This window comes from Pleurodeles waltl, chromosome 11 (assembly GCF_031143425.1).
Source record: "Pleurodeles waltl isolate 20211129_DDA chromosome 11, aPleWal1.hap1.20221129, whole genome shotgun sequence".
Classification (NCBI taxonomy): Eukaryota; Metazoa; Chordata; class Amphibia; order Caudata; family Salamandridae; genus Pleurodeles; species Pleurodeles waltl.
This window is the reverse complement of record NC_090450.1, coordinates 170,387,326-170,414,667: the sequence shown is the minus strand read 5'-3', so window position 1 is coordinate 170,414,667 and position 27,342 is coordinate 170,387,326. Positions and strand designations below refer to the sequence as shown.

Here is a 27,342-nt window from a genome sequence, read left to right as displayed (position 1 = left end):
ATGTAGCAACTTTTACCATTAGATGCAGGCTAAACATGACTGACTTGCTGGGCAGGGCCATTGCTTAATCTGTGGTGCTCTGCTGCCACGCCTGGCTGAGGTCAGCTGGCTTTTCAGTGGATGTCCAAGCATCTCTTATGAACATGCCCGTCGATGGCACTCACCTGTTCAGCAACAGAGCTGATTTAGTACTTGAGCACTTTAAGGAGAGTAGATTTGTTTCCTGGTTGTTGGGGTTTGCCATGGCCCCTTGCCAGCCACAATTTATTTTGCTCTTTCCATGGCTACATTAGGGACTACAAGATGAATCCTTTACAGTGGAGCCACCACATCCAACAGGCTTACCAGCTTTTTCTGTGGGAACCAAGGCCAGGTATCTGCCCCAGTCCGCCAACCACCCACTTCCCCCCCCCCCCCCCCCCCCCCAAACCCTGGCAGCTGCAGCCTCAAAACCCCTTTACTGTTCCCTTGCATCAACACAGGTACCCTGTTGGAGGCTGAATCGGGCACAACTTCCACTCCTAGAAACCGCACAACCCCTGCCACCATATGCAGATCAGTTGACGGAGGACCGCCACTCCTTGTTGCGCCAAGATGCTAACACTTCTCATGTCCTGTCTGCGTTCACCCCTGGAAAGTAGATGGTAGCATTGGACCTGCAGTGCACCTATTTTCAAATCCCCATCCTGCAAGCCCCCTGGCGCTACCTACAGTTCACGCTAGGACAGGAGCATTTCCAGTGCACTGTGCTTCCCTTTGGTCTTACTGGTTCCCCTTGAGTGTTCACAAATGTGATGGTAGTAGTTGCTGCACATCTGCAGAGGTCGAGAGTGCCAGTCTTTCCCTACCCCAGCAACCGGCTGCTGAAGGAAGACTCGTTGCGGGCAGTCGTCACCCACCTCCAGATTACGGCTGACCTCCTTCATTCTATGAGGTTCACTATCAATGTGCCAAGGTCACACCTGACTCCTTCTCAAAGGCTCCCTTTCATTGGAGCCATTCTGAACACAGTGCATTCCTTTGCCTTTCTTCTGAAGCGCAGAGTTCAGAACATTTGGTCTATGATCTCCATGTTTCAACTTCGGTCTTTGATTGTGGCGAGACTGACTCTGAGACTACTGGGTGTGATGGCCTATTGTATTCTACTGGTGAAGCACACATGATGGCATATGTAGGCTCTGCAGTTGGATCTGAAGTCTCAGCGGGCACAGCACTAGTGGAAGCTCTCCAACTTGGTCAAGATTTCGAAGGCAACTGTGAAAGACCTGCAGCAGTATCTTATTGACTGTGATTGGGTCAGCAGCAGATCCCTCTCACCAATGCATCCCTTCTGGCCTGGGGCAGTCACCTGCGAGAGGTGGAGATCAGCATTCTCTAGTCTCCGACAGAGACTCAGCGCCACATCAATCATCTGGAGCTGAGTGTGTTTGCTTGGCATTGAAAGCTTTCCTGCCTCCATCAGAGGGAAGCTGGTCCAGGTGTTAATGGGATGCCATGTGGTACTGCAACAAGCAGGGTGGAGTGGCGTTGTAGACTCTTTGCCAAAGGTTGCCTCACCTTTGGATGTGGTTAGAATGTCAGGACATTTTCCTGGTCGTTCAGCAGCTGGTGAGATCTATAAATGCCGGGGCAGACAAACTTAAGTGTCAATGTCTTGTGGACCACAAATGGTATCTGCATGCAGAGGTGGCTCAAGGTATTTTTCAGGACTGAGGGGAACCTTGCCAAGATCTCTTTGCCTTCACTGAGAATACATATGAGCACTGCTGCACCTTGGAGTATCCAAAGTGGCTCTCGGGGTGACATTCTGCCTAGACTGGAATATGGTCTCCTAAACTCGTTCCAGCTGATATTGCTTCTTCCTCAAGTTCTGAAAAAGTTAAGAACCAACTGGGCCCAAGTAATCCTGTTCGGCCCTGATTGGATTATAAAAGTATGGTATCTAGAATTCCTCATCATGTGCATCTATCCTCCGAACAGACTGCCCCTTCAGAAGTATCTCCTTTCTGAACAACCCTTTTGGGAGGGTTTCTGCACCCATACTTGCACACTCTCCACTTTCATGCTTGGGAATTGAGTGGTGATAGTTGAGGGTCTTCGGTCTTCCTCCCAAAATCTCTGAGGTCATCCTAGCAGCCAGGCATCCATCAACAAAAAGTGTATATGCCTTCTGTTGGGACACGGTTGTGGCTTGGTGCACTGAGAAACAAGTTGACCCATTTCCTGCACCCTTATCCAAAGTGCTGTGTTTGTTTTGTCTTTAGCTCAGCCAGACCTTGCTCTTGGACACAGTTGAAGGGTACCTTTCACCATTTTGACATTTTTGTGATTGCCGGACCAACCCTCTCTGTTTGTCACCCGTTGTAACACGTCTTTTGAAAGGTCTTCAGCACCTGTTTCCTCCCAAACCTTTCATTGTGCCCCAATGGAATCTTAATTTGGTTTTAACCTATTTGATGTGTTCCCTGTTTGTACTCCTGCATAGCTGCCCTCAAGGTGACCTTCTTGATGGCCATCACTTCCGCCAGGAGGGTCAATGAGGTAAGATTCTTTTGTTCACCCTCCATACACCATCTCCTTTCCAGGCAAACTGATTCCCTAAACCTGTGCCTCTTTTTTGCCATAGGTGGTGACAACTTTCCATGTCAGCTAGAACATCATGCTACCGATTTTCTTGCTCCATCTCATCCCTGCAAGGAGGAAGAGACACTCCACCATTGGGCCTTAGAGTGCTGTCACTCGATATCAATCACACCGAAGAACACCGGGTGGACCATCAGTTCTTTGTAGGGTTCACTGGAATTAAGAAAGAGAAAGCAGTGCAAAAATGGACCATCTCCAGGTCGATTGTGCTCTGCATAAAGATCTGTTACACATTAGCCAAGAAGCAACGCCATATGGCTTGCGGGCTCATTCCACCAGAGTCATAGCTGAGTCTACTGCGTTAGCTTGTGGAGTTCCTGTCCTGGATGTCGGTCAGGCTGCTATGTGGGCATCCATGCACATGTTTACCAAACACTACTACCTTGACAGTCAGGTCCGTTGTGACAGGCACTTTGCCTATTCTGTCCTCCACGGCCTTTTTGGTCTTAGCCAGTTTACAGGCCCACCTCCAGGGAGGAATTGTTTTGGTATCTATTCTTAAGTAAGGAATCTGCAGCTAGAGGTCTCTATCAGATGAATAAATCACTGACCTTCGGTAATGCCTTATCTAGTAGAGACTTCATCTAGCTGCAGATTCCTTACAGACTCTTCCATCCTCCCTATTCTGCGAACTGGACTTTTCTGCCTGAAACAGTTGTTGTAGGCCCTTAGAATCTGCCACTGGTCAATCAGGCTTCTGCCATGGAAATAGTAACAATAGAAACTGATGTCAGTGGGCTTGGGTGACACCTTTATAAGCACCACACACACCACATCCAGTACACATGACAGCTGTGACACTCATGCGGAGGTCTCAAGCGCCACTTACCGGTGTGCTGGGATACTAAAGATTTTGCAAATCCAGTCTGGCTCCTGGGTGATAGTCCCAAGCTAAGGAAACTTCAGCTAGATAGAGTCTGTACCAGATTAAGCATTATCAAAGGTAAGTAACTTGTTCATTAAGAGTGCCATCTTTAGACTCCTTGTAAAAAACAATGAATTATTTGACAGCTTGGTTGAACATTGTGCTATAAAATGTACAATTCCAGTTCTTAAATTTTGTACTCGATCTAAGAGTAATGCAGTTGGCTAATTAACTGGACACATTTTTTGTTCTACTGCAAAAGTACACAAGTATGTCTGCTATATTTTAATTATGTCACACTACACAACAACCTATTACAGCATTGCAGTTATCCCAGGCATTAGCAAATTAAACGTGTGTTAAACACTGGTTTGTTACTAGGTCATCTCCTTGTGCAAAATTTCAAGAAAGCACTCCAATACTTTCTCCAGAGTCCTAATTTATTACATGTCCCTGTAGAGCCAGACCCTTCTAGAAATCCTTTTTCCATATTCACTGACTGACAAGCCTATTGTCTGGCAAAACATGTTAACTTCTTAGATCTATATTTTTATGGTCCACAATCAAATATCACATGAAAAAGAAGTTTACTTAGGCAAATAGACCTATATTATTAAATAAAGATGTTAAACTGGCAACCGTATACAAGTCTCAATTCCTGTATTAGATCTAAAAAAAAATGTAAAAAACTTAAACCATACTGCAGCATCATAGCATAAGAAGAATAATCAGTCTGCCAATCTTTTTTTTTTAGTGAGTACCTATGTAAACCGTCTAAGATGTTTTCTGTCTCTACAGTTAAACAACAAATAAACATAATCAAGTAAATATAGTCTAAAGCTTAAAAGTTCAGCCGTAATTTAGCATTTTGGTGGCTGACCGCTAACACTTTTTAGGCAGTTTACCTTTTTAGCATTATGTCAAATTTTAACACCTTCAGAAACAAATAAGAAAGTCTTACGCATCAGCACCACAACACGGGTACAACATAACTCACATTACACTTGTGTAAGTAAACCATACTCAATTCATAGTCCTCATGCAAACCATACTCAATTCATAGTCCCCATGCAAACCATGTTTGCTGAAATGGTAGCTTATGGATAACCCTGGCTTGCTGGCCCTGAGGTCCCTTTCAGTAAGGAGTGGGCACCTACTTTTGCCGGAAGGTGACTCCTTTTGGGCCAGAGACATTAATTGGGGTCTTTATAATCGAGAATGAGGGGAGAAGGAGTGAAAGGTGGTTGAGGGATAGAGAGTTAAAGGAAATCATAGGAGTAAGAAAATGGGCCTTGGTCTGCGGGCGAAAGGCCTTGTGTGGGGGAGCATAAGCATACAACAATGTCCAAAGAAGTATAATTTCATAAAATGCATAAACATGTATTCAATGCTTAGATTATAGATTGCTATGCACACAGGTTATAGTGTTATATGTAATCATATACAGCATATACAAAGTGAGTGCTCAATCTGTTAGGTGAACATGCAATGCTCGAAAAATCTTATGGGCAGCACAATAATGGTGATCACAAAAGAAAAGACAAACAACAAAAAGAGCTTAATAATTTCACAATCTGTGAAAATGATTGTTTCCAAGAGGAGAAAAGTTTCTGAATATTCCTGTGCAAAGTTCAGTCAAAGAAAAATATTTTCCCACAATGGAATTGTCGACTGCGCTTCAACATTTTGTAATTTGGCAGGTCATCATCAGGGCAAGAAAGTATTGAGCACGGAGCTTCACATGGCAGGAAAAAAGTAGTTCCAAGTCATCCAATAAAATTTTTAAATATTGGTTATAGTAGAGGCTATATCAAGAGTAACTGAGAGGTCTGTTCAAAAGGTACGCATAAGACAAAAAGAATATGCACATTTACAGTATGTAATTTAACCCATATCAATGAGTGAAAACTAGTGAGGGTGTGCACGCAGCAACACACTAGAAATGAACTGGGGGAATCTCATGAATAAATCTTTAATCCACCTGGACCTAAAAAAAAAAAAAAAATTTATGAGTATAGTAACATTAAAATCAATCATGGGGGCTGAGGAAAATGCCAGACAGCCCAAATTGTTACTTACAGAACGTTCTACATGCAAGGAATTAGTTGGATCCAGAAACTGCGGGAGACTCGTCATAAAAGTTCAATGACAAGTTAAGAATCCATCCAGAAAGTGTCTTAAAGAAGTACGAGAATAAAGATGGAGATTGCATGGAAAAGTAGGTCCCTCAAATATCGCAGAATGGGGTGGCAGGACGGCAGTAAAGAAACAATTTAAATCACACTATACAAAATGTCAGAGTCCTAAGTTCTGAAATCATACCTGGTGCAGCGTCTAGAGGCCACGGAGATGCCCATTTCAACCAGTGTAACTATTTTCTGATACAGTTTCTGTAATGCTGATCTAGCTTGCCTGAAATTGTAATGACCATCCAAAGTTTGGTCTGATGTATTTTTTTATGCAAAGACATAATGATCCATATATTAAGAAAACTGTCATATTCACAAATGAGTAGAACTTTCAAATATTGTTATATTTGGGGGCCGGAAAGTGCACCCGGGGACCCTCAGTAGCTGTTCTGGCATTCTTTTTATTGAATATGATTTCCTTTCTAGGCGGCTATAGTTTTGTTACTGTTGTCTACTTGGTTTTATATATGTTAGCATCCAAAATCCCTTTTTACTAATGTTTTGTATTCCAAAAGTGACTTCCTGTGGATTGGCTGCTAGATATGCTGGGAAAAAGACAACTCACGTGGCTCCCCGGAAATGAGCCTGTTCCCTTTTTCTGTAATGTATGGAGCTTAGATATGTGCCCTCCTAAAATGTGACACAATCAGTTGCCAGCAGTATGCCTGAACTTTCAGGTATCTCAAAAAGACTAGAGAGCAGCCAGTCATCTGCTTATCGGACCTCCAACAAGTTATGCATCCAACATTTTGCAGAATCTTCTACCATGAGATCCTTTAAGGGACACTAATATCCCTTAAACTTCTGTTGATAGCTGTCATTACCACGTATCCCTGTGATTCACCTAATTTGGCTATACTGAAATATGCGCTGTAGCAAAACATTGTTTACACAATATATATGCTGTCCTCATAAGTCTGGTCAGAGTTTTTCTTGTACCTTCTTAGTCTAAAGGATGCACCAATGGTTTGTAATATGTTCAAAGCATGAGCCTGGTTAGCGACAGAAAAACATCTTCAAGTAGTCTGTGACCCAAAGGCAGGCTACATGTTTTCCCTATTTTGTTGAATAACGTCCGTCAACAAACCAAATAGTTCTTGAGGCAAATGCCCATCTATAAACTATGATAAGGCAGCTGCAAGACCTAATAACCTTATTTTTTTTTTGCAGCAACTATTGGAGCAACTCACAAAATTGAGTTCTCTGGTTTAGCTAGACCATCCTTGTACACATGATCTACTAAAGCAGAAATTCCGACCTTGGTACTATAAGACGCTGCCAACTTTATGATGAACAGGAGTCAAATGACTTTTTACTGCAATTTTGGAAAACCCTTTATACATCTTAATTAGTCTTTGAAAACTTACCTGTACTTGGAAATAACTACCTTTACAATAAGATGTCCCCCACGGACACCTGCTGTGACAAGCCAGGTACTCCGTATATCTTCAAATGAACTTAATGCTTCCTCGCAAAATAATTTTTTAAATCTCCAGCAAACTTAACAATAGTTAAATCCAAGTCCAAAAGAGAAGAAATATTTCAAACAATTTCTTTTCATTTATGAAAGCAAACCTTTCCTCTACTTTTTGTTTGATTTTCCAAAAAGTGCTCTATTCTGTGATTGGTTAGCTTTTAGGCCCAGCTGAAGTGACTAGGTTCATCACTTGAGTATACCTGTCTGTGCTTCTTAGTGCTATTTGTTTGTCGAGTCCCTCAGATTAAAATCTCAGTCCCTTGAACACCAGTGTGACTGCTAGGCAGATGTAATTGTACTGGAATAAAGATACATTTCCCCTACTCAAGTTTTTATTTGTGTGGGTTACGTTTCCTAATGTTAAAAATGTTTAGAACAATTGAAAAGTGTATTTGTATAAATCCAGTTTAAAAAACATATATTGCAATAGGTAACTTTCAAATTAATTCCAATGTTGTCCTGCAGTCCTCAATCAACCTGTGTCAGATTAAATCCCTTTTGGAAAAGGTAGAAGTGTTTTAGGACCCTGTAGCAGAAATTCACAGGATTCCTGCTAGGGAACTGCTTAAGAATTAGCCACAAACTTGAGTCACACGTAATCAGGCTTTGCTTTATGAATAGGGTCCCATACCCCATAGTATTAGGAACTGTGGTTAGTTTCCACTCCCACCCCTAAAAAGAGGATTTGCAGGGAGCATCCAAAGATGAATTGTTGTTAAGTTTGTTTTGTTTTCCTTTTTACAGCAAAGTTTAGGAGGTTATTATTTACACCACTAATTATTCAAGCATCATCAAAGAAGAGATATATTATTTAAAGAGATTCTGAGATTGTTTCTACAGAGCAATTTATATTGCAGATCATTTGCATTGTATGCCATGCTATATAGTTTTAGGTAGAAATTGTATGTTTGAAGCAGAATAAAATGTTTGTAACTGGATTTGTCATTCTATGGCTCATATGGTTAATTACATTTAAATGTCTTTCCTTACTAGAATATTCATTCTTGGTGTTCTAAAAAAAATGTATTTATTTCCTTTTGACTGAGCCATCCACAGCATTGTATCTTGTGTGTCTTAATAAACATTTTTCTCAGAGTTTCCATCAAAGCAGTGAATGGTCATTTCTGGAAAATATCCTTATGTATATGTTGTTAACGTGCACTGGTACTGAAATGTTTAATGAAGATGCTCAACATTGTGCTGGAAATCTGTTTAATGTACCGTTTTCTTAAATGGCCCAGGAAAGTAAAGCTGATATAGCTTCAGAACCGGCACTGGTGTCAGAATCTCATGATTTACAGAACAGTGCGGCAGAAACTACTGGGGATCCTGATGTGGACAAAAAGATAAAGAACCTCAAGAAGGTGAGATATTTGGTCTTGTTTTGCTTCCATTATAATAACCTATATGAGGTGGTTCTGAACATGACTTCCCTGGACAGAAAAGCAGTAACAAATTGCTGAATAGTCACCCTTTCAGAACAAAATGCTAGACCTTCTGTGCCTCAGTTCTTTCTCAGTGGACTTCCAATTGAATTTCTTTTTCCTGCATTTTGTGAACCAAAGCTAAGTGCTATTGCTACAATTGTTGAAAGAGTCAACCGTTCAGATTTTGCTACTTCAGTCACAAATGTGTTTCTAGTTGTGAAACCATAAGATGCCTTGAAAGCTTTAGATTTTGAAATCTCAAGACAGATCTTCTGATGCTTAATGAAATGTATAGATCATCAGAGTCAAATTGCTTAGTTCATAGACCGATTAACAAGAAAGGTCTTCCCTCCACCATTAGTTGGGATTTAACCCTCTATAAGTTGTGCATTGTCAGTATGTCTCCTAAGAACTAATACTTTTTGTAAGGTTCAATTTCAAGGTGATCAGTTTCAAAATAGAAAGAAGGCAAAAATGTAGGCAAGATGGGAAAATGTCATTTTTTGAGAAACACATCTGATGACTGGAAATTGAGATATACCCTGCCTCGCGTCCCAGCTCAGTTCACCCATTTGCATGACGGTGAATGCAGTTCACAATTAGTGCTTACTTCAAAATTAGCTGTAGTTTTTCACCACGTTGGTGCAGACACTGCTGTATATCTCTAAACATGTGTTTCTGTGTTTAGACCTTCATCAGTGGAGATCTAAAGTAGTAGAAAATGTATCTGGGGTTGCTAGAAATGCTGCCAAATTCCTCTCAGGTCACAGTACCACTCATAGGTACACAGGTGCATCTCCAAATCTTGTCCGCTTTCTGGCTCTGTCACATTCTGTCAGGAAGATACAAAGGGCATAATGTCAGAATTCTCCATGCTTCTGTGCACACTTTATGACCATCTTGATCAGTTTGATCATCCTTCTAGGAGGCCCACCACCTAAGCCTTAACCCCATCTTAGAGGGAAGTACCAAAGACACATACCTTGTGCAGTGACCTTGATGCTGCAATCAAAGCCATTTATAGTGGAATGGAATACATCAGGTTCTAGAGAACTCCCAGTGGAGTCAACCCCATGATGTTGCAGTTGTGCAAGTTACCCAGTCGGTGGGTAGACTCCTGGGTTCCATATGAGAGGAAGTAATTAATAGCAGTGGTACCCAAATCAAAGACCCCTTGGATAGGACCTCCCTTAACCCCAGTGTCTACAAGATCCTGCAGAAGCATGTGGTCCCGGTGCAAAATGTCTTTTATAGCCTAATGCCCACAAGTGAAAGTGGTTGCATCCAAGGCCACACCAGTCTCGGGTCTTTGTTCCACCTGATGCCCAAGACATTAGAATTGGACTCCCTCCGTTCCATGACTTCCATCGACAAGGAAAAGTCTTTCAGCATACTGGTGTGGGGATACTCATATGAATTAGAGTCCAGTACGTCAGACCATAGACTATTGCATAGAGTATTCTCAAATGTACTGAACCATTAACCTATGTACAAATTGGTATAATGTTCTAGATATGTGACTCTTTAAGACACCTAGTTGTTAAAGTATTGCATATCAATGCGTAGCTTGCTTACGGGTATGGGTGCATGCTGTTTGGGGCCACCCTTCAGTCCATATCACTCTGGAAAAGGTTTCCACTAATCCGTAAATTCCCACTTCCTGTGGAAAAGGGAGGTCTGTATGTCCCTGAACTTTAGTTAAAATACCTGGCATTTAATTTTCAGTTTATTGGCAAGTGGCCATGCAGTGATGATTTGGATAGCAACACTAGAGGTGTTGTGCAGTTTTGTGAACTGGGTGAACTGGATTGTGGCAAACCCCTCTCTCTGCCTAGTTGGTGGAATACTAGAATTAATCTCTGCCAAGCCCAGTTATTATGGGTTGCAGTGCAGTCTTTTTTTAGCCCACAGTGCCACCTAAGACAGGAAAGAGCTGTATACAAATCTGTCCTAGTCCAGTAGGAATCGCCCAGCCTGAACTGCCAAGTCAGTGCCTTCGACTGGGAACACAAGCAGCCCCAGGCTAGTTTTGGCTTTTGTGCCTTGTCCATATGATTCAGCTTGAGTCTATGACAAAGAGACCATGGAACACACGTGTAGGCCTACCCATTGTTAGGAATACAAATAAATGTGGTGGATTGCATGAATGAAGCTCTGCCTCTGGTAATTGCTGTGGGCCACAATCAGTCCATCTTGTTGCCCATCATATTACCTCAGACAGAAATCATCCATATGGAAGTTAACCTTGGTCCTACTCCTATAGGAACAGCCAACCCTGAACTGCTGAGCCAAGTCCCTCGGAGTGGGAACGCAAGCAACCCCAGACAAGTTTTGGCCTCTTTGGACCTCAATAGTTGGATGCAGCATGAACCATGTGGCACACTGAGCACAGGACCAACGTCCAACCTGCACTTGGGTATCACACAGATTTATATATGGCAGATCTCGGTCTAGAGTGGCATAATGGGGAAATAAAAATGGATCTGAATGTGGCCCAGAGCAAATGCCAGTAGCTGAGATTAATTCATGCAATCCACTCATCAGTTTTTTCGTTTTCCTAAGTGCAATCAGTATGCCTAAATGTGGGCACAGGACTCAAGCTGTGCCTCATTGTTGAGACCCAAGTAGGTCGAAACCAGTCTGGGTAGTTTGTGTTGCCTCCTGGAACAAACCTGGCTTGGTGGTTCCGGCTGGAAGGTTCCTATAGGAGCAGGACCAAGACTGATTTGCATATCGTAGGTCTCAGTCTAGAATGGCACAGTGGGTGAAAAACTAAGGCCTGAAATGTAGCTTGAATGAATGGCTGCGACTGAGATTAATTCAAGCATTCCTTGCATCACCTTGCTTTTTTCTGCTGTTGTTGAAGGTGGCATGGCCCTGCCAGGAAATGACTTTAAGAAGTATAAATCCAGATCAGCTTGTTCACCAGTGGTCCCCCTATTTGCCAAAATCTCCTATGGAACATAAGCAACTGATATGGATTCACACATGCTTTTACATACAAGGTTGTCTTCTTTGCCTCCAGCCCAACTTTTTTTTTTACATGAAAGAGTACCATTGGCATCCCCATGGGTCAGTTTTAACTGAATGATCCTATGACGTTGGTGGTTTGCAAACTAGGAGAGTAGGCACTAGGAAACCAGAAACACACGTAGTCCTACAAATACCCAACGGAATGGAACAGATGTGTTTGCAAGACTATACAGAGCTTTCAAAACTATGAGCAATGGATGGAGCCTGTGAACTAACACACAAAGATTGGGTGGTAATATTGACCTACCCAGGAAGCAACTCTCCAATGCTCGATTTAAATTTGTGCAATTTAGTTACAAGGACCATGCAAAAATAATGTCTGCATGATTCCATACGATTTGATGTTCCATACAGGACACTTGTCACCTGCTGAACCTTTTTTGCACGATCAGGTTGTACTCGGCTCTCCAGTTCTTTTGGGTCCAGATCATAACCACACAAACTAACTGAAAAGCCATATGAGGTGTGTTCACACTGGAGGCTTGGCTCTTGAAAATGCTACCATACCCCAAAAAGAATATGCAGACAACTGCATTTCCAGACAAGTACCTAGCCAAATGTCTATGAGGTGAAAATCATCACATGCTCTAAGTGTGTCCAATTGACAAGAAAAGTGCACACAAGGGCCTGTACCTAATGTACTAATCTGCATTTCATTGTGTTCAACAAAGTATTTCTTGACTAATCAAATTCATGGGAAACTGTTATTAACCAAATTGATTAAGGATTCAGATGGAAATCTCCATCAATGAAGAGTAAATTGCGGTAACACCATAGCAAAACATTAGCCATCATGCATCTGCCTCTCCTCTGAGTATGTTTGATCACTTTTATCTAGGGCACTCTCTAGCTCATATCCAAGATGCATTATATAAATGTAGTACAGTACAATAATCACTCACAACTTGTGCTGGTCCATACAGTGTAAACATATTTACTATGTGTAATTTGGGAATTCAAGCTTGGGGGAGGTGTTGAATGTTTGTGACTCAAAGCTATAATGCTCAGATATGTTTATCTGCTTTTCATGGTACTAATCAGTGGGATCCTGTTCCTGTTATGGCTGCATTTGGCTATCAGCAATGTCTATATGTTCTTGTTTTAATACAACAATAAATAGCGGTATGAAACAATTAAGAAAATGGAGAATAATATTCCTCCTTTGGTTAGGCTTATCCTAGACCCCAAACTCTCTACCCTGGTCTATAGTACTGTATTTCTGATAGTGTGCATTCAAAGAAGGCTGGGCTGGATGCAAATATGCCTGCCAGCTAGAGACTTGTAGCAAAAGTATGCTCCTTAGCCTCATTTAAAAAATATGAATGAGCACTGAAATGCTGTCATTTATGAAGAAAAATACACTGTGACCTACAGACTGTTTTCGGTCCCTGCAGTCGGACATCATATGTCCTAGTCTACAATATGAACTCATAACACAGGCCACCTAAAGCGGGATGATGTACTGATTCTACTAGATCTCTCTGCTGGTTTCAGTATTGTCCACTTTCATCACTACTGACAAGGCTCCAGAATTTGTGTGTTGACAACAAAGCCATAAATTTGATAATCTCCTTCCTGGAACACAATAGCGTCATGATTTTCCTGCTGATGAATACCTCTTTACCTGTACCATGGTATTGTTATCTTACTTGGAATTTGTCTAGTGAGAAACTATCACTGCATTGCAAAGGCAGGTAACCTCTGAATTACAGCTTTCAAAACAAGCAAATCGTAGACATCACGATCAGTATTAAACAGATGTGTATTATCTTAGACCTATTTTCTTTTTTTTTTTTCTTTTTTACTATTGTTGCATTGTTAAGGCAACCATGTATATTTAGTCAAGGGCAGTGTCTGTGTCACCGAAATATTGACCCGCAACAGTGGTGCATCTAGTGGGCCCCTTAAGAGACAGAAGGAGCATGCAGTGGAGTTGTAGGTGGCTGGAAAGGCAGGCCCTTTTTTACAGTCCAAAGATGAGATTACAAATGGCGATCTCGGCTGGTGCCTGTGGTGAGAGTACTAACACTGGAAAATGTACACATTCCTCCTCTGATCTTCTTCAGGTTCAGGAATGTTCAGAAGTGGGTGCCTGGAAATGCCACAATTTTGTCTGGCACAAGCTAGTGGGTGGGAATGACTTCTGGGCTCATCCTAACCATTGGGGTAAAAGTCTCTTGGGACAACCATACCCACTTTGGGCCTTTTCAATATGCGACCGTCTTCAGCCACACTAAATTTGGGCTCTGAGGGCTAGTGGTGTATGAGGAGAGCGTACTATAGTAATCCTAGGGTCTGCCCACTTCTAACACTAAAATAGAGTTTGGGGCAGTCATTGTACCCATTAAAAGATGGATCAAAACACTAATTCTGTATCACTAGATTGGAACCAACTAGAAAAATAATTCAATAGCTGTTTTAATAGTTATTAAAAATCCAATTAAATTGTGAATTTAGAGTTTTAATAAATAGTAAGAAAGAGTAGCTTTTAGAACGTTACCTTTTCCCTGCCTGAAGCTCCTGGAAGCTAATTTGCATTAATTCTCCAGCTTCTACCAGCCTGTACTTGGCCTGATTAAGGTGTGAATGAGGGAGTGAAATTCCTCCTAGAGGTACATAATAAGTCACCATGATTGACAGGACGACCTAAATGGGCAAGGCGGGCTCCTTTGAATTCAGCAGACGTGGTTGTGCCCATCCCATTGACACCACGCTGTTGAATCCTGCTTAATGGACCTGCTGAGCCACTTGTAAAACTTGGGGCCCTTAAAGGGGAGAGAACAGGATGCCAAAACACTTGTTCTGTATCCACTGTTTTATCCACTGTCAGGTTGCTGAAGGGTGCTGGTTTTGTCCTAAAAGATTCCTGCCTCTGGGTTTGATTGTAGTACAGTACCTGCTACAAGCTAACTTTTAGGGTTAGATGTGGGAGGACTCTCTGATTACTAACCACAAACACCTTCAGCCCTCAGAGCCCCAGTTTACTGTGGCCAAAGACTTTCATCATATTGAAAATGCCTTCACACCTGGCATTTTTGGTCTGTTCGCAATAATGCAAACAGGAACTGCTGAAAAAGTGGGTAGGGTTGACCCCAGGAACATTTGACTCTTTGATTAGGAAGGGGCCAGGAGTAACCCCCACCAGCTTGTGCCAGGCATAAACGTGGCCCCACCAGGCCCCAACTTCAGAACACTTTCTGGACCCATGGAAGGTCAAGAGGACTGTACCTGTTGTCTGTGGCTTGAGAGGACTAGATCTGCTCCTTCTTGTACACAGAACAAAGAAGTGGACTCCTAGGGTTAGTTGAATGACTTCCTTTGTGACTAGATAGTGACACCAAGCTGCAAGAGGCCTTTCCTGGAAGTACTCCACTAACCAGTGGACCCTACTGTCTGCCATCTACCTGACACCCAGCAAGTTTCTATGTGCCTCACCTGAGGCCCTGGTGCTGTTAGAAGTGTACTGTTGTGGTTGTATGGGCACCAGAAGAACGTTTGCCAACCTTTGAAAGCTTTTCCTCCAGACAAGCGAGATGTAGATTGTTTTCATTTTCTGCCTTCCCGACTTCCACCGGGACCAATCCATTTGGTGCATCTGACCTAGGCACCATTGCGTCAGCCTCAAATTACATCTGTTCCCAGTCTACCACAGCATGCAGAGGCTAAAGAAGATTCCACAAGTTTGGAGGACAATCTGCCAGCTGAATATTGCCCCATCACTATACTTGCAGCAAATTGAATTAGAAGATTCTCCTCTGGAAAGTTTCCACCATAAATTGGAGGATTTTCATTACCTTCAAAATCCAAATGAATAATGGACTCATTTTTCAGACTTTTTTAAACACATGTATCAGAAGATATTGGTTTCTATAGGCTTTCGCATAAGTATTTGCAACTGTTGACTTGTAGCCTTTTATCTCTAATATTATGGTAGTTAACCAGTTTTTTCCTTAGATTGTGATTTCTCTGAGATATATTTTTATTTCGTACCTGCACCTGCTTCAGTGTAAAACTTGAGACGTTCCAAGCTACTTAAAGGTGAGACAACAGGACTCTTAAGGAGCTTTTGCTTTGCCTTTGTGAGGCTTTCATGATCTGGGTGGGTGTTGTATTTGCTCTGCCATAGTATGTACAAAAGCATTTGGCCATCCTCACCTCATCCTACTGGAAATGTTATTTTAATGGAAATGCCTTGATACTTAACTATTGCTTATAAACAAATTGTTGTCCTCTGCAAGTAGCCCAATTGTTAATCTAGTGAAGATATTCTTCTGTGTTTCTCATATTTGTGTGTTTCATTATCTCTTTTAAGAAATTAAAAGCTATTGAACAGTTGAAGGAGCAGCAAGCTTCTGGCAAAACCCTAGAGATCAACCAGGTATTGTATTCCATACTTGCATCTGGGAAGGGCTGTGGTATATTTATTTTCTATTTGAATGATGCAGATCATTTGACCGTGTCTACAAAGCATGTCAACGTTGTAAGAGGGAAGTTAATGTAAAATTGTAATGTAAATTATAAAGGCTAACTGTGAATTGCAATTTTGCCACTGGATTTTTAAACCAGTTTAATTTGGCTCAATTGAAAATTGAAAGCAACACTTGCATTTAAAATATGTGTAATTACTTATAATGTAGTTTAAGATGTAATTCTGAACTTTCGGAGATAAGTATAAATTAATTTAGCATTTCTGTATGCCTTTGAGCTTTGTTAAAGATGTGTTTTAGGGGCTAACCTGTTGACTTTACAACCAGTGGTTCTGCGCTTGAGTCTTAATCTCAGCATTTAACTGAAAAGCACATGATCCTGTGGAGATCACCTATTATCAATTGGCCTTAAAAATTACAGTATATAACAAGCATTTTAAATATGTAAAATAAAATGTAATTGTGTAATTCAAATATGTAAATCCCCATTTGATATAAATATGTCAAGTCAATTCTTTATTTCGGCTGTTGCCATAAAAGTAAAGCATTATAAATACAATACATTGTTAAAACACTAAAATCCATAAACAAATGGTAATAAGAACGCAGAAGCATAAAAGAACCTGGCATCATGTGAAAATGCATCTGACAAATTAGAGTACGGCTCCAGGGTGCTATTTCATACATTTGTATAAGCCAAAAATCAAAGCTGATAATCTGTTAATCAACTAAATAACCCATTAACTCATCTAGGCCTTGGGGATTAGTCACTAGAATGCGGGCAATCCACTCAACATCAACAAGAGGACGCTAGTACTCAACAGTAAATGAGTGCAGAGCCATGGTCCCCACGCAAAGCTTAAAATTGAGAGATCTAGCACCGGGGACCCAATTGCATCCATGAACTCTTCCAAACAGTATCTTTGAACTCCAGAAAGCTCAAAGTTAAAGTGCCTACCCCTTTGGACCTATATAGTTTACCATCTACATGCCTCCAATGAAGCCCCTTGAGCATAGGTTTGGAAACCCCACATAACGTTTCCGGGTGTGCCCACAAATCCCCACACCCAATTTCTTCAAAGCAGCACTTAATGAACTGCAACCACAGGATCTTAATGGCTCTGCAAAGTTTTAAGATTTCTTCCAAACCTGCCCAGTAAGATAATAAGTCAGGTGAGGACCAAATCTTCCTCCAATACAAAAGAAGTCTAAGTCTGAATCTAGAGACAAGGGGTTGTATGCCAAGGTCTAATCTAAGTGGCACTAATGGGATACCAACAGGGAGTTTAGTGAGGGATCGAAGAAAACTATATTTAGCTACTTCTAGATCATTAATATTATTGTGCCCCCAGAGTTCCACACCATACAAAGCCCCCCATAAGGCCTGTAGATTATAAACCTGCAATGCAGGTGTTTTTGGGTGGAAGCTAGAACCCTTCAGAGCTCTCAAAATACCACCAGTAAAGTGTTCTAATCGGAACTTGCTCTTTTGGATCTGAGGTAACCATCCAAAATGTTGGCTGAGGGTAAGCTCCAAATACTTAAAGATGCAAACTCTCTCTAAAGGGGAGCCAATAAGCACTGGATTGGATCTTGCCGCCTGGCAGGGGTTCAAAACTATGTATTTAGATTTACTATGATTGATCTCCGGTCCTCTCTTCCTGCAGAAGGCAGCAAACTGGTTCAACAGATTTTGAAAGCCCACTGGGGATTTTGATACCAGTATGGTGCCCGGACCTTCCTGTTAGCTAGCCAGAGGGCATCGTGATTACAAAGCTCTAGGGTAGCTACTAGGTAATTAATATATAACAAGAATAGGGTAGGTGCCCGAACGCACCCCTGCCTCACTTTCCTTGGACACCGGAATGGGATCTGTCAGCTCCCCCACTGGCCCATATCTAATCTGGGCATAATTCCTTAGATGGAGCCTCTTAATATCATTAATCAAGTATTTTGGGACTCCCATATTCATTAAGACTGCCTACAGCCCCTCCCTAGGAACTAAATCAAAGGCTACTAAGTCTACTCAGCAAGATGCGACTGAAGAGCTTCTGCAGGCTGTCAATAAGACTAATTGTATGGTAATTAGAACGAACCGACCTGTGACCCTTCTTAAAAATAGGGAGATCTCAGCCCCTGCCCATTTATGATGTTATTAAAAAGGAGTACAAAATAAGGGGACCAGATCTCCTTTTTAGCCATGAACAAATCCCCAGGCACCCTGTTGAGGCCCATGGCTTTTCCTGGTGTGATCCAGTTAATTGCGGCAGCAACTTCTCTCAGAGTAATGGGTCTAGTAGCGCAATCATGCTGGCAAGTGGAGGCAGCATCAGGCATAGCACCAGGGGAAATATGCTTGTTTTGCCGACTTCCTCAGGTTCCTCCCTACCACATAGATATTGAACAGGGTCAACATTTGGCAATAAGACCAATTCACGTGTCCTCTAATTTTTTCATGCTTCCTATGTTGATAAACTTTTTATTGGAACACAGTAGCATCTTGTAATAAATCCTGCACTATAAAACCTCAACGGTCGTGGCAGCAAGCATAAAACCACAATTTATTATAGTATTGAAAGATGACTCCTTCTGATCCAATGTCACAGAAGGCTTAATGGACTATCAATCAAGATGTTTATAAAGCACGCTACTAACCCGTCATGGTCTCAAGGCGCTGGGGGGGGAGCTACTGATCGAATAGCCATGTTTTGAGGCGTTTCCTGAATGTCAGGAGGTCCTGTGTCTGGCGTAGGTGGAGCGGTAGGGAGTTCCAGGTCTTGGCGGCAAGGTGAGAGAAGGATCTTCCTCCGGCAGTGGTGCGGCAGATGCGGGGGATGGAGGCGAGGCTGGCGGAGCGGAGATGGCGGGTAGGAGTGTGGAAGGTGAGTCTGTCGTTGAGGTAGGCCGGACCAGTGTTGTGAAGGGTTTTGGGTGAGGAGTTTGAAGGTGATCCTCTTCGTTACGGGTAGCCAGTGTAGGTCTCTGAGGTGGGCTGAGATGTGGTCGCGGCGTGGGACGTCGAGAATGAGGCGGGCGGATGCGTTTTGGATTAGTTGCATTTTCGTTTGGGGTTTGGCCGTAGTTCCCGCGTAGAGTGCGTTTCCGTAGTCTAATTGGCTGCTGACAAGAGCATGAGTGACTGTTTTTCTGGTTTCAACAGGAATCCATTTGAAAATCTTGCGGAGCATGCAAAGGGTGTTGTAGCAGGAAGAGGAGATTGCGTTGACTTGCTGAGTCATGCAGAGTCCAGGATGAATCCTAGGTTGCGTGCTTGAGTGGTGGGTGTGGGTGCGGTTCCTAGGGAGGTAGGCCAGCAGGAGTCGTTCCAAGCTGAGAGGTCGGTGCCGAAGATGAGGATCTCTGTTTTGTCAGTGTTTAACTTGAGGCGGCTTGATTCCATCCAGTTGGCGATGGCGTGAAGTCCATTGTGGAGGTTGTTTTTTGCGGTTGTAGGGTCTTTCGTGAGGGAGAGGATCAGCTGGGTGTCGTCTGCATAGGATACTATGTTGATGTGGTGGGTTCGTGCGATGTTGGCGAGTGGGGCCATGTAGACGTTGAAGAGCATTGGGCTGAGGGAGGATCCTTGGGGGACGCCACAGATGGTCTTGGTGGCTTCGAACAGAAAAGGCGGAAGGTGGACTCTCTGGGTTCTGCCGGAGAGGAATGAAGAGATCCAGTCGAGAGCCTTGCTGCGGATCCCAGCGTTGTTGAGGCGTGTGCGGAGGGTGTGGTGACAAACGGTGTCGAAGGCTGCGGAGAGGTCCAGGAGGATGAGCGCTGCAGTTTTGCCTTCGTCAAGCATGGCTCTGATGTCATCCGTAGCAGCGATGAGCACTATGCATTATTGATCTGAAAATGTGTGCCGTATTTAGCATTTGACAACTATGGACTATACCTATATGTAATTACGTAATGTTGACCTCTATATATGGACCATAACATTGTAATCTGACAAACTGATTTTCAGCTATGTATGATATGTACATCTTTTAACCTAGGCCAGTGGTCATTAACATGATGTGTTCTTCCAGATTTCAGGGCTGTCTTTAGTGATGTATTCTTCTAATTTTTAAGTTCAGAAGTCTTTCTTTCATTTTAATTGACCGGCATTGGATTCCATGCAGTCTTTTCTTAATGTTTTTCCCAACATTTAATTAAGTTCCTAATAATTTTCAGTTCGTTTTTTTCGGCTGGTGGCCCCTGCTCCTTTGTTGTGTTTATTCCTGACTTGAGGCCTGATTTAGAACTTTGCGGATGGGTTACTCTGTTACAAGGGTGAAGGATATCCTGTCTGCCGAAATTGAAATCTCAGTACAGCCTATGGGATTTAGATTTCAGCGGACGGCATATCCATCACCGTTGTGATGGAGTAACACATCTGCCGTGATTTAAATCAGCCCTTTTGGCCCTTCTACCACACTTCAGTGTCCACCATGCTTATTCTTGTGTACTCTGTGCTCGCGCAGCTGTTGCCACCCTCCAAACCTGGATTTGAATGCTTGCTGTGTGATGCTTAAACATAAGGCCCTTCAACTATAGACATTCTCCATTACTCTCTGGCTCTTTGTATTTCCCTATTTTTTTTTTTTTTTTTTTAAGGTTAAAGCCTACCACACAGGCAAGCTGTCTGGTTTGCTAACGACCTCTTGTAGGCATTCTGAAAGCTTTCCTGCAAATGCATTCTGTCCGTTGCTTACCATTGGCTTTGTGGTTTGTAATTCATAGTTGCTTGCTTTCTATTTCTGACTTTATTTGTAAATGAATGGTCCTGATATTTCGGAATATATCAGAATTAGCAATGTACAAATGAAGCACATTTTGTTGTAATTCTGAAGTGTGCTGGGAACAAATATTTGAATACATTCAAAACACATCAGTGTACTAGGTGATGGCATTAGCACACATTATCGTTTTTTGCACAGTAAAACTGTATATCTGTGCAAATGTAATGGTCATTTCAATTGGAAATGTGTTGTCTGTAATGCCAGTGTGCTACCGCACCATGCATACTCCACTCTACACCACTCCATTCTATAACACTCCACTTCACTCTACATCAGGCCTCTCCACTCTAGGTCATGCCCCTCCACGGTCATGCCCCTCCACTGTATGCCCCTCCAGTCTAAGAAGCTCTACAACATGCCTCTATACAACAAGCCTTTCTATGCCACTCCACTCTACGCCCTTGTACTCTATATCCCTCTCTTCTACGCCCCTGAACTCCACAAATCTTACCCCACTCCATTTCAGTCTACCCCACTCCTCTCCATTCTAGCTCACTTCACTTCAGTCTACCCCACTCCACTCTGTCCAACTCCACACAATCTACCCTGACACACCCCAGTAGGCCCTACTTCATTCTTCCCCAGTTCACCCCAGTCTACTCCAATTTACCCCACTCCACTCCAGTCTATCCCAGATTACTCCACTCCAATCTACCCCACCCCCTCCAGTCTACCCCACCCCTCCAGTCTACCCCACTCTGCCCCAGTCTACCCCACTCTACCCCAGTCTATCCCACACCACTCCATTCTACCGAAATCTACCACACTACAATCTACCCACTCTATTCTATCCCACAGTAATATACCCCACTCAAGTCTACCCCAATCTACCCCTCTCCACTAACATTTAGCCATGATAAACAGCAATCAGGCTGGTGTGCAACATGGCAAAAACACTTTGCCAAAGCCAATAGCCTTTGTGTAAGCAAGATCCACTGTGTAGATTACTCTCCTTTACATAGTTGAAATCAGGTTAACATTAATTCTGTTTTATTTAATTTTGACATGCAGGATTTCTATATTTTTTTTTCTTCAATTTACGTTTATGATAATGAACTTTCCTCATCACTCATGTAGCCGCCAAGTGATGTCTGGAGTTGTTGTTCAGATAGCATTTGTTGCTGCCTTGCTTATATCGAAATTCTATGCTGTCTGCAGAGTACCGGTTCAATTCCAAACACATGTGGTCACCCAGCATCTAAACTTAGCCTGCTTAGGCGGAATTCATATGGTTATCATGTATGCTGAAGCTACTCATAATAAAATACCATCTGTCTACAGTAGCTCCGGGCATCTGTTTAATTCAGTGAAGTGACCGATCATCCTGCAACTAGTGAGTATTCAAGATGTCAATCCCAAGTCACTTGTGAACAAATTGTAAAATTGTTTAGTTTTTCTTTTCTTTCTTTTTTTTTTCTTCAAAAAAAGTATTCACCATTAGGGATAATATTAAGGTGATAATGTTAACATTCAATTCCCTTATCCCTCTGACCCCAAGATGATCTCACATATTCAGCACCACCAAATCGCCCTGGTGGTCGTTCTGCTAAAACATAAAAGTTTATGAAAAATATGTTTTGTCAATTTGATGCTGCTTCTTGCTGGGTATTGTTTTGTTTTGGTGTTTTTTTAAGTTTTGTATTTTCAAGTATCCAGTCTTTAATCAAAATCTCTCTGCAGGAGTGGTTGGATTCCATTTACAGAAAGATACTATCATAACACTTCGACTAAAAAGCTAATTTTAATCACGCATAACCGGGTAGCTATTGCCCCATAGAAGGATAACTTGGAGTACCTGGGAGGAGTTTGTCCCTTTACTGGGCAGAATCTATTTGAAGTAGTCAACAATATTTGAATGAGAGCAAATTAAAGTTGCTTAGCACTCTTAGGTCCTTTCAGATTTCCTGTGACTTTTATTACTGTTGACCATCCAATATTTGTGAACTGGTTAAACCAAAGTTTTATTGTGCAAGTGTCCATCTGTTCCACATTTCCAGATTATAGAGTCCTCCAAAGCACCTGTTTTTCTTTTGCTTAATAAATGGGTTTACAAGACTAATCCTTTACCTAACTGGGCATTGAGAAGTTTACTTTCATTGTTTTGCTGATGACACTCATTGTAAGATAAGGTGGATGACACTTCAGACAAGTAAAATAATCTGTGCTGTCTAAATACATAGAGAACTAGATGAACCTCCGCTGGCTGCAGTTGGCTCATTTCCTCAACTATTCTTCCATATTTGACAACGTGGTGTCGAAACTCGGGGGTCAGACTAGACCATAACTCATTACATGATCATATAAAATAAGACATTTCAAATGTGCATTGTGTTTAATAAATAATAAAAAGACATTGATAGATATCATAGATTTGAAGCTGGTTACTGTGATTGGGTACTTGAACTTTCTCAATAGATGTGACCGAAAGTGTGGTTAATGTAGTAATTTCATATGTATGTTGAGCTTTGGTGCTTTCATGGATTCACATGCTTGAATCATTCCCCGTTGTCTAGGTGGGAGCCTTTAGTAAAATACAGCAGGGCAGAGCACCAATTAACCAAAGAGAAATAAGCAAAATGTTACTGATCTTGTCTGCTGTCCAGCTCTTTGAAAATGACCCAACCTTGAGCTAGTGAGAGTGAGGTGCTCTGGACGCTACTCCAAATGGTTTGTACCCTCTCATCTTCAAGTGGCAACTTAGTAATAAAGAATCTACAGTAAAAACTCCTCCAAAGGTGAAAAGGAAACCATTAAAGCAACCTGAAATGAGCAATTACTCAGAAGCTTTCCAGCCTAAGATTCTGTCTATGAAACCATTGTCAACGAACCATTTGTTGTATTGTGTGTTACCAGAGACTCCCTCCTTGACGACTGGAAATGATTCAAGTATGTGAATCCATAAATGATACCAACAGTGAAGAATTGTAGGTGGAGATAAGTAACATTCTTCTTTAAAAAAAAAAAAATATTGGCGGTATGGATGTGCCTATGACTTTGTCCCAAAAGACAGTAGATTGTTGTACATTCCAAGATTTGCAGGTAACAGAAGCAGGAAAGGATGTTAAGGAAATTGAAATGATGAGAAGGTTATTTGCAGTGCAGGATGATAGTAAGAACAAGTTAGGAAGTATGGTTGTGATGAGGGAGAAAGAGTATTTTTTGTCTGACAGTTATGATGGCGACAGTTTGATTTTGAGATAGAAATCCAGAATTAAACCTAAATATATGGTCTTTGAAAAAAATTGAAAAAGTGTTTATCCATTGAAATCAGTTTTTCTATATCATTTTATGGAAATTCTATAATGTCCAGCTTTACATTTTGGAGTGACATGACTTCAGATGTCATTTATGGAATACACATTTGGGTATATTTGAGTGTCACAAGTACATTGGTAGTCAGAAAACCCAAAGTCCTCCATAAAGTTTGCAAGTCGTGCAATGTAAAGGTTGATTCAACAACATTGGAGAATAAAAAGGGGGTTGTGGGACAAAACGTGACATCAATGCAGGGTCATAAATGTTTTTTCCTATCTTTGCAAGTTACTTCCTGTTAGTCGGGTAGGAGGCAAGCTATTCTAGGACATTTTCTTGAAAGTCCATGAATAAGATGTCTCCTGTGGTCAGACATCTCAAATGTCACTGAGTGGTCCAGGGTGAAATTGAGACATGTTCCTCTCGTTGGATATGCAGTGTGTGCGTTGGGGTTTTTAGGGGTTTGATTTGCATGCTGTCACCTACTTAACTACTGTAGCGAATTCGGTGAAGTGCATGGCGAGCTGTGATACATTTGTATTTATTGAAGAGGCAAGTTATTGAGAAATTGAAAGCTGTTAGTGGAACCTGGGTCCCGATTTGATCGTTAGTAGATATGTGATTTTTACATCTTAGTAGCAATCTAGGAAATACCTAATTATGGAGAGGAATGGAGATAGCATGTTCTTGTATTGCACATATTTAAGATGGATTCCTATAAAATAGTTGGATTTTCTTTGCAGCTCCTTTGGGTATAATGGAACCACGCTGGGTGCAGAAAGGGGGGGGGGAGGATCAAACCAGTGTCATTGGTCTGAACTATGTAGGTTTTTACTAAGCACAGGTGTTTTGTTGGAAGTCTGTGGATTTCATCTGAAGACTTGGTGTGTTATTAATTACATGTGGTAGCAGTTTTTTGTATGTTTTGAATTAACACTTATTTCCATGTTGTTTCCTTTTCTTCGAATACCATGTTCTGTACACAGTTTCAGATGAATTGAGTGTGGCAAAGCAGTTGATCTGTATTTCTTTATTGCTTCTCCAATTTTCTTAGATGTCTACCTTATTATACTTCAATTTTTGGGTGTCACCTATATTTCATTGCTGGTGGTGCTATCTCACCTTTTTTGCTCCTTACCACAGTGTTGGTAAAGGAGCTGAAGTTTTAATTTACACAGAAAACTGTTCATGAACTCATTTTACTCACATTTCGTGACTGCTCCTCGTCCATCTGCTAAATGGTGGCCCCATAGTCACTTCTCTTCAGAATATCAGAGGCTACTTCCTTCTACCACACAGTACCCCTCACCCTCCATCTTGTCCAACCAAATTGTGACCCATAGAAGGTCATATTGCAGGTTCAATGTCCTTGCAATAAGGATCGCAGCTCACAGGAAAACTCTTGGTAAAAGTGTCATTGAAAACTTTGCCCTGAACCATAAGTTAGCCTTTTCTAGAACACTGGAGTTGGAATTAGGTAATCATTTACAAATGAGCTCTCCACCTTAGAACTTGAACCCTACTTCTGAATAAACCTAACTATGATGAACAGGCTCCGGGCAGCTGTGTACAGCAGAACTACTTTGCATGCCCTTGTATAAATGATATAAAAATCCTGCTAATATTGTGTTTATTAAAAGGTAGACTAGAAATAAACTGGTAATTTAATGTAACATGAGTTACTGAAAACCTCAGTCTTGTTTAATAGCTCTTATGTGGTAAAATAAATGTGACAAATAACTTCTTTTATGTTATTTGCTCTTTTTCTAGATTGAAAAAATCCAAAAAGAAGATGACCTTTTAAAGGAGCTTGAAGATTTGCAACTTGCCATTTAATTATTTGACTGGTCGCTACTTGTAACACAGGAAAAAATTATAAAAATAGAGTTTGGACCCCCTCAGTTATACAGTACAGTGTGGCTGAAAGAATAAAGCTTTGCATTTTCAAGATGTAACGATTTGCACACACTTCCTGTGTGAAAATGATACGTTCGTTGGAAATACTGGGTCTGCCATTTCCGCCCCAATTGCAAAGTTAATTCAGTTTGTCATAGAAAGTTTACCTTATCTCTCCCACTGATTTATGTTCGGCTAGAAACACCAGACTTGTGACAATGGCAACTAAGGAACGTTAGTCTTATAAAAATTAGAGAGAGAGCGACTTAAACTGACCAGATGAACCTGTTGGGTATTCTAATTGTTTAAGACATTCAAAAAATTACAATTTAGACCTAGACCATACTTTATTGGACGATTGTTCACTTCAGTACTATTATTCATGGAGCAGAAAGAGGAAGGGGAAACTGTTGAAATAAAAATATTGTAATCACTTAGCAATACAAGTATTGTTTTGTGAGGCAGTGATGTAGAACTAGACAGAAGAATGTTGATTTATGGTAATACCAACAACAAACCTTCCTATTTGTCATGTAAAAAGGATTAATTATGTGAAGCTAAAGCCACAGAATCAGTTTTAAGTTACAAAACTGAATTTATATTTGTATTACTTGGTAATGGTCGAGTTCAACTAATAACTGAGTGTATTTTATTTCTTTTATTAAACTGTCCAAACTTGGGTAAATCTACAACTGTTTTAAGCCACAGTGTGTATGCACAGCTGCAGTTTATTTGGTTTACTTTTATTGTTACTGCAGGCTCTTCTAAAATCTTCAGTGGAGTGACTGTGTTCACTACAATGTTGAAAATGAGCTGTTTATCATAGTCAAATTACAAATGAAAATACAGTGTAAGAAACACCTTTTGTTAAAGGCAGATAATGCCTTTTGAGTGTTATAAAGGTCAGTGTTCCTAGGCTGTATTCTGCCTTAGAATAAAATCATCATATTAACTCAGAGAAAGCCTTTCTTCTGAAGGGGATTTGACAACTGAAATCCTGTTGCATATAATGGCATGTATTCTTTAAATAATAATTACAATTACATTAGTTATTTGGATGGTGATGAATACTTACTGCTTAAAGAAAAACTGCTTATGCCTTATACATGAAATAAATGTTTTGCTTACTTGCCTTATGTGTATTTTGGGGTGTAATTTTCGTTTGAAAATAACATGTCATAGATGCAGAATGATGGCAACAGTGACTTATCGAGCCTAACTGTGGAGTACTTGAAGCATACAGTCTGTGACAACATGTTCCGGCTTCTTTTGAAGGTTTACACACGACAAGGGTTTTTTTTTCTTCTGGAAATGTAATATTTAAGCTACCTTTAAAAAAAAAAATGGAC

General features: G+C 41.3%; 1 protein-coding gene across 1 annotated transcript in view; it reads left to right on the top strand.

Annotated features, from left to right (window-relative positions):
* The window catches only part of EIF2A (eukaryotic translation initiation factor 2A), a 161,887-nt gene extending 134,762 nt beyond the window's left edge, over positions 1–27,125 (top strand). Inside the window, exons 12-14 of the mRNA XM_069213360.1 lie at positions 8,416–8,538; positions 15,947–16,012; positions 25,868–27,125. Of these exons, the coding sequence (XP_069069461.1) occupies positions 8,416–8,538; positions 15,947–16,012; positions 25,868–25,933 (255 nt within the window). The 3' untranslated portion in view covers positions 25,934–27,125. The remainder of the gene's footprint in view (positions 1–8,415; positions 8,539–15,946; positions 16,013–25,867) is intronic.
* The last annotated feature ends 217 nt before the right edge of the window (positions 27,126–27,342 follow it).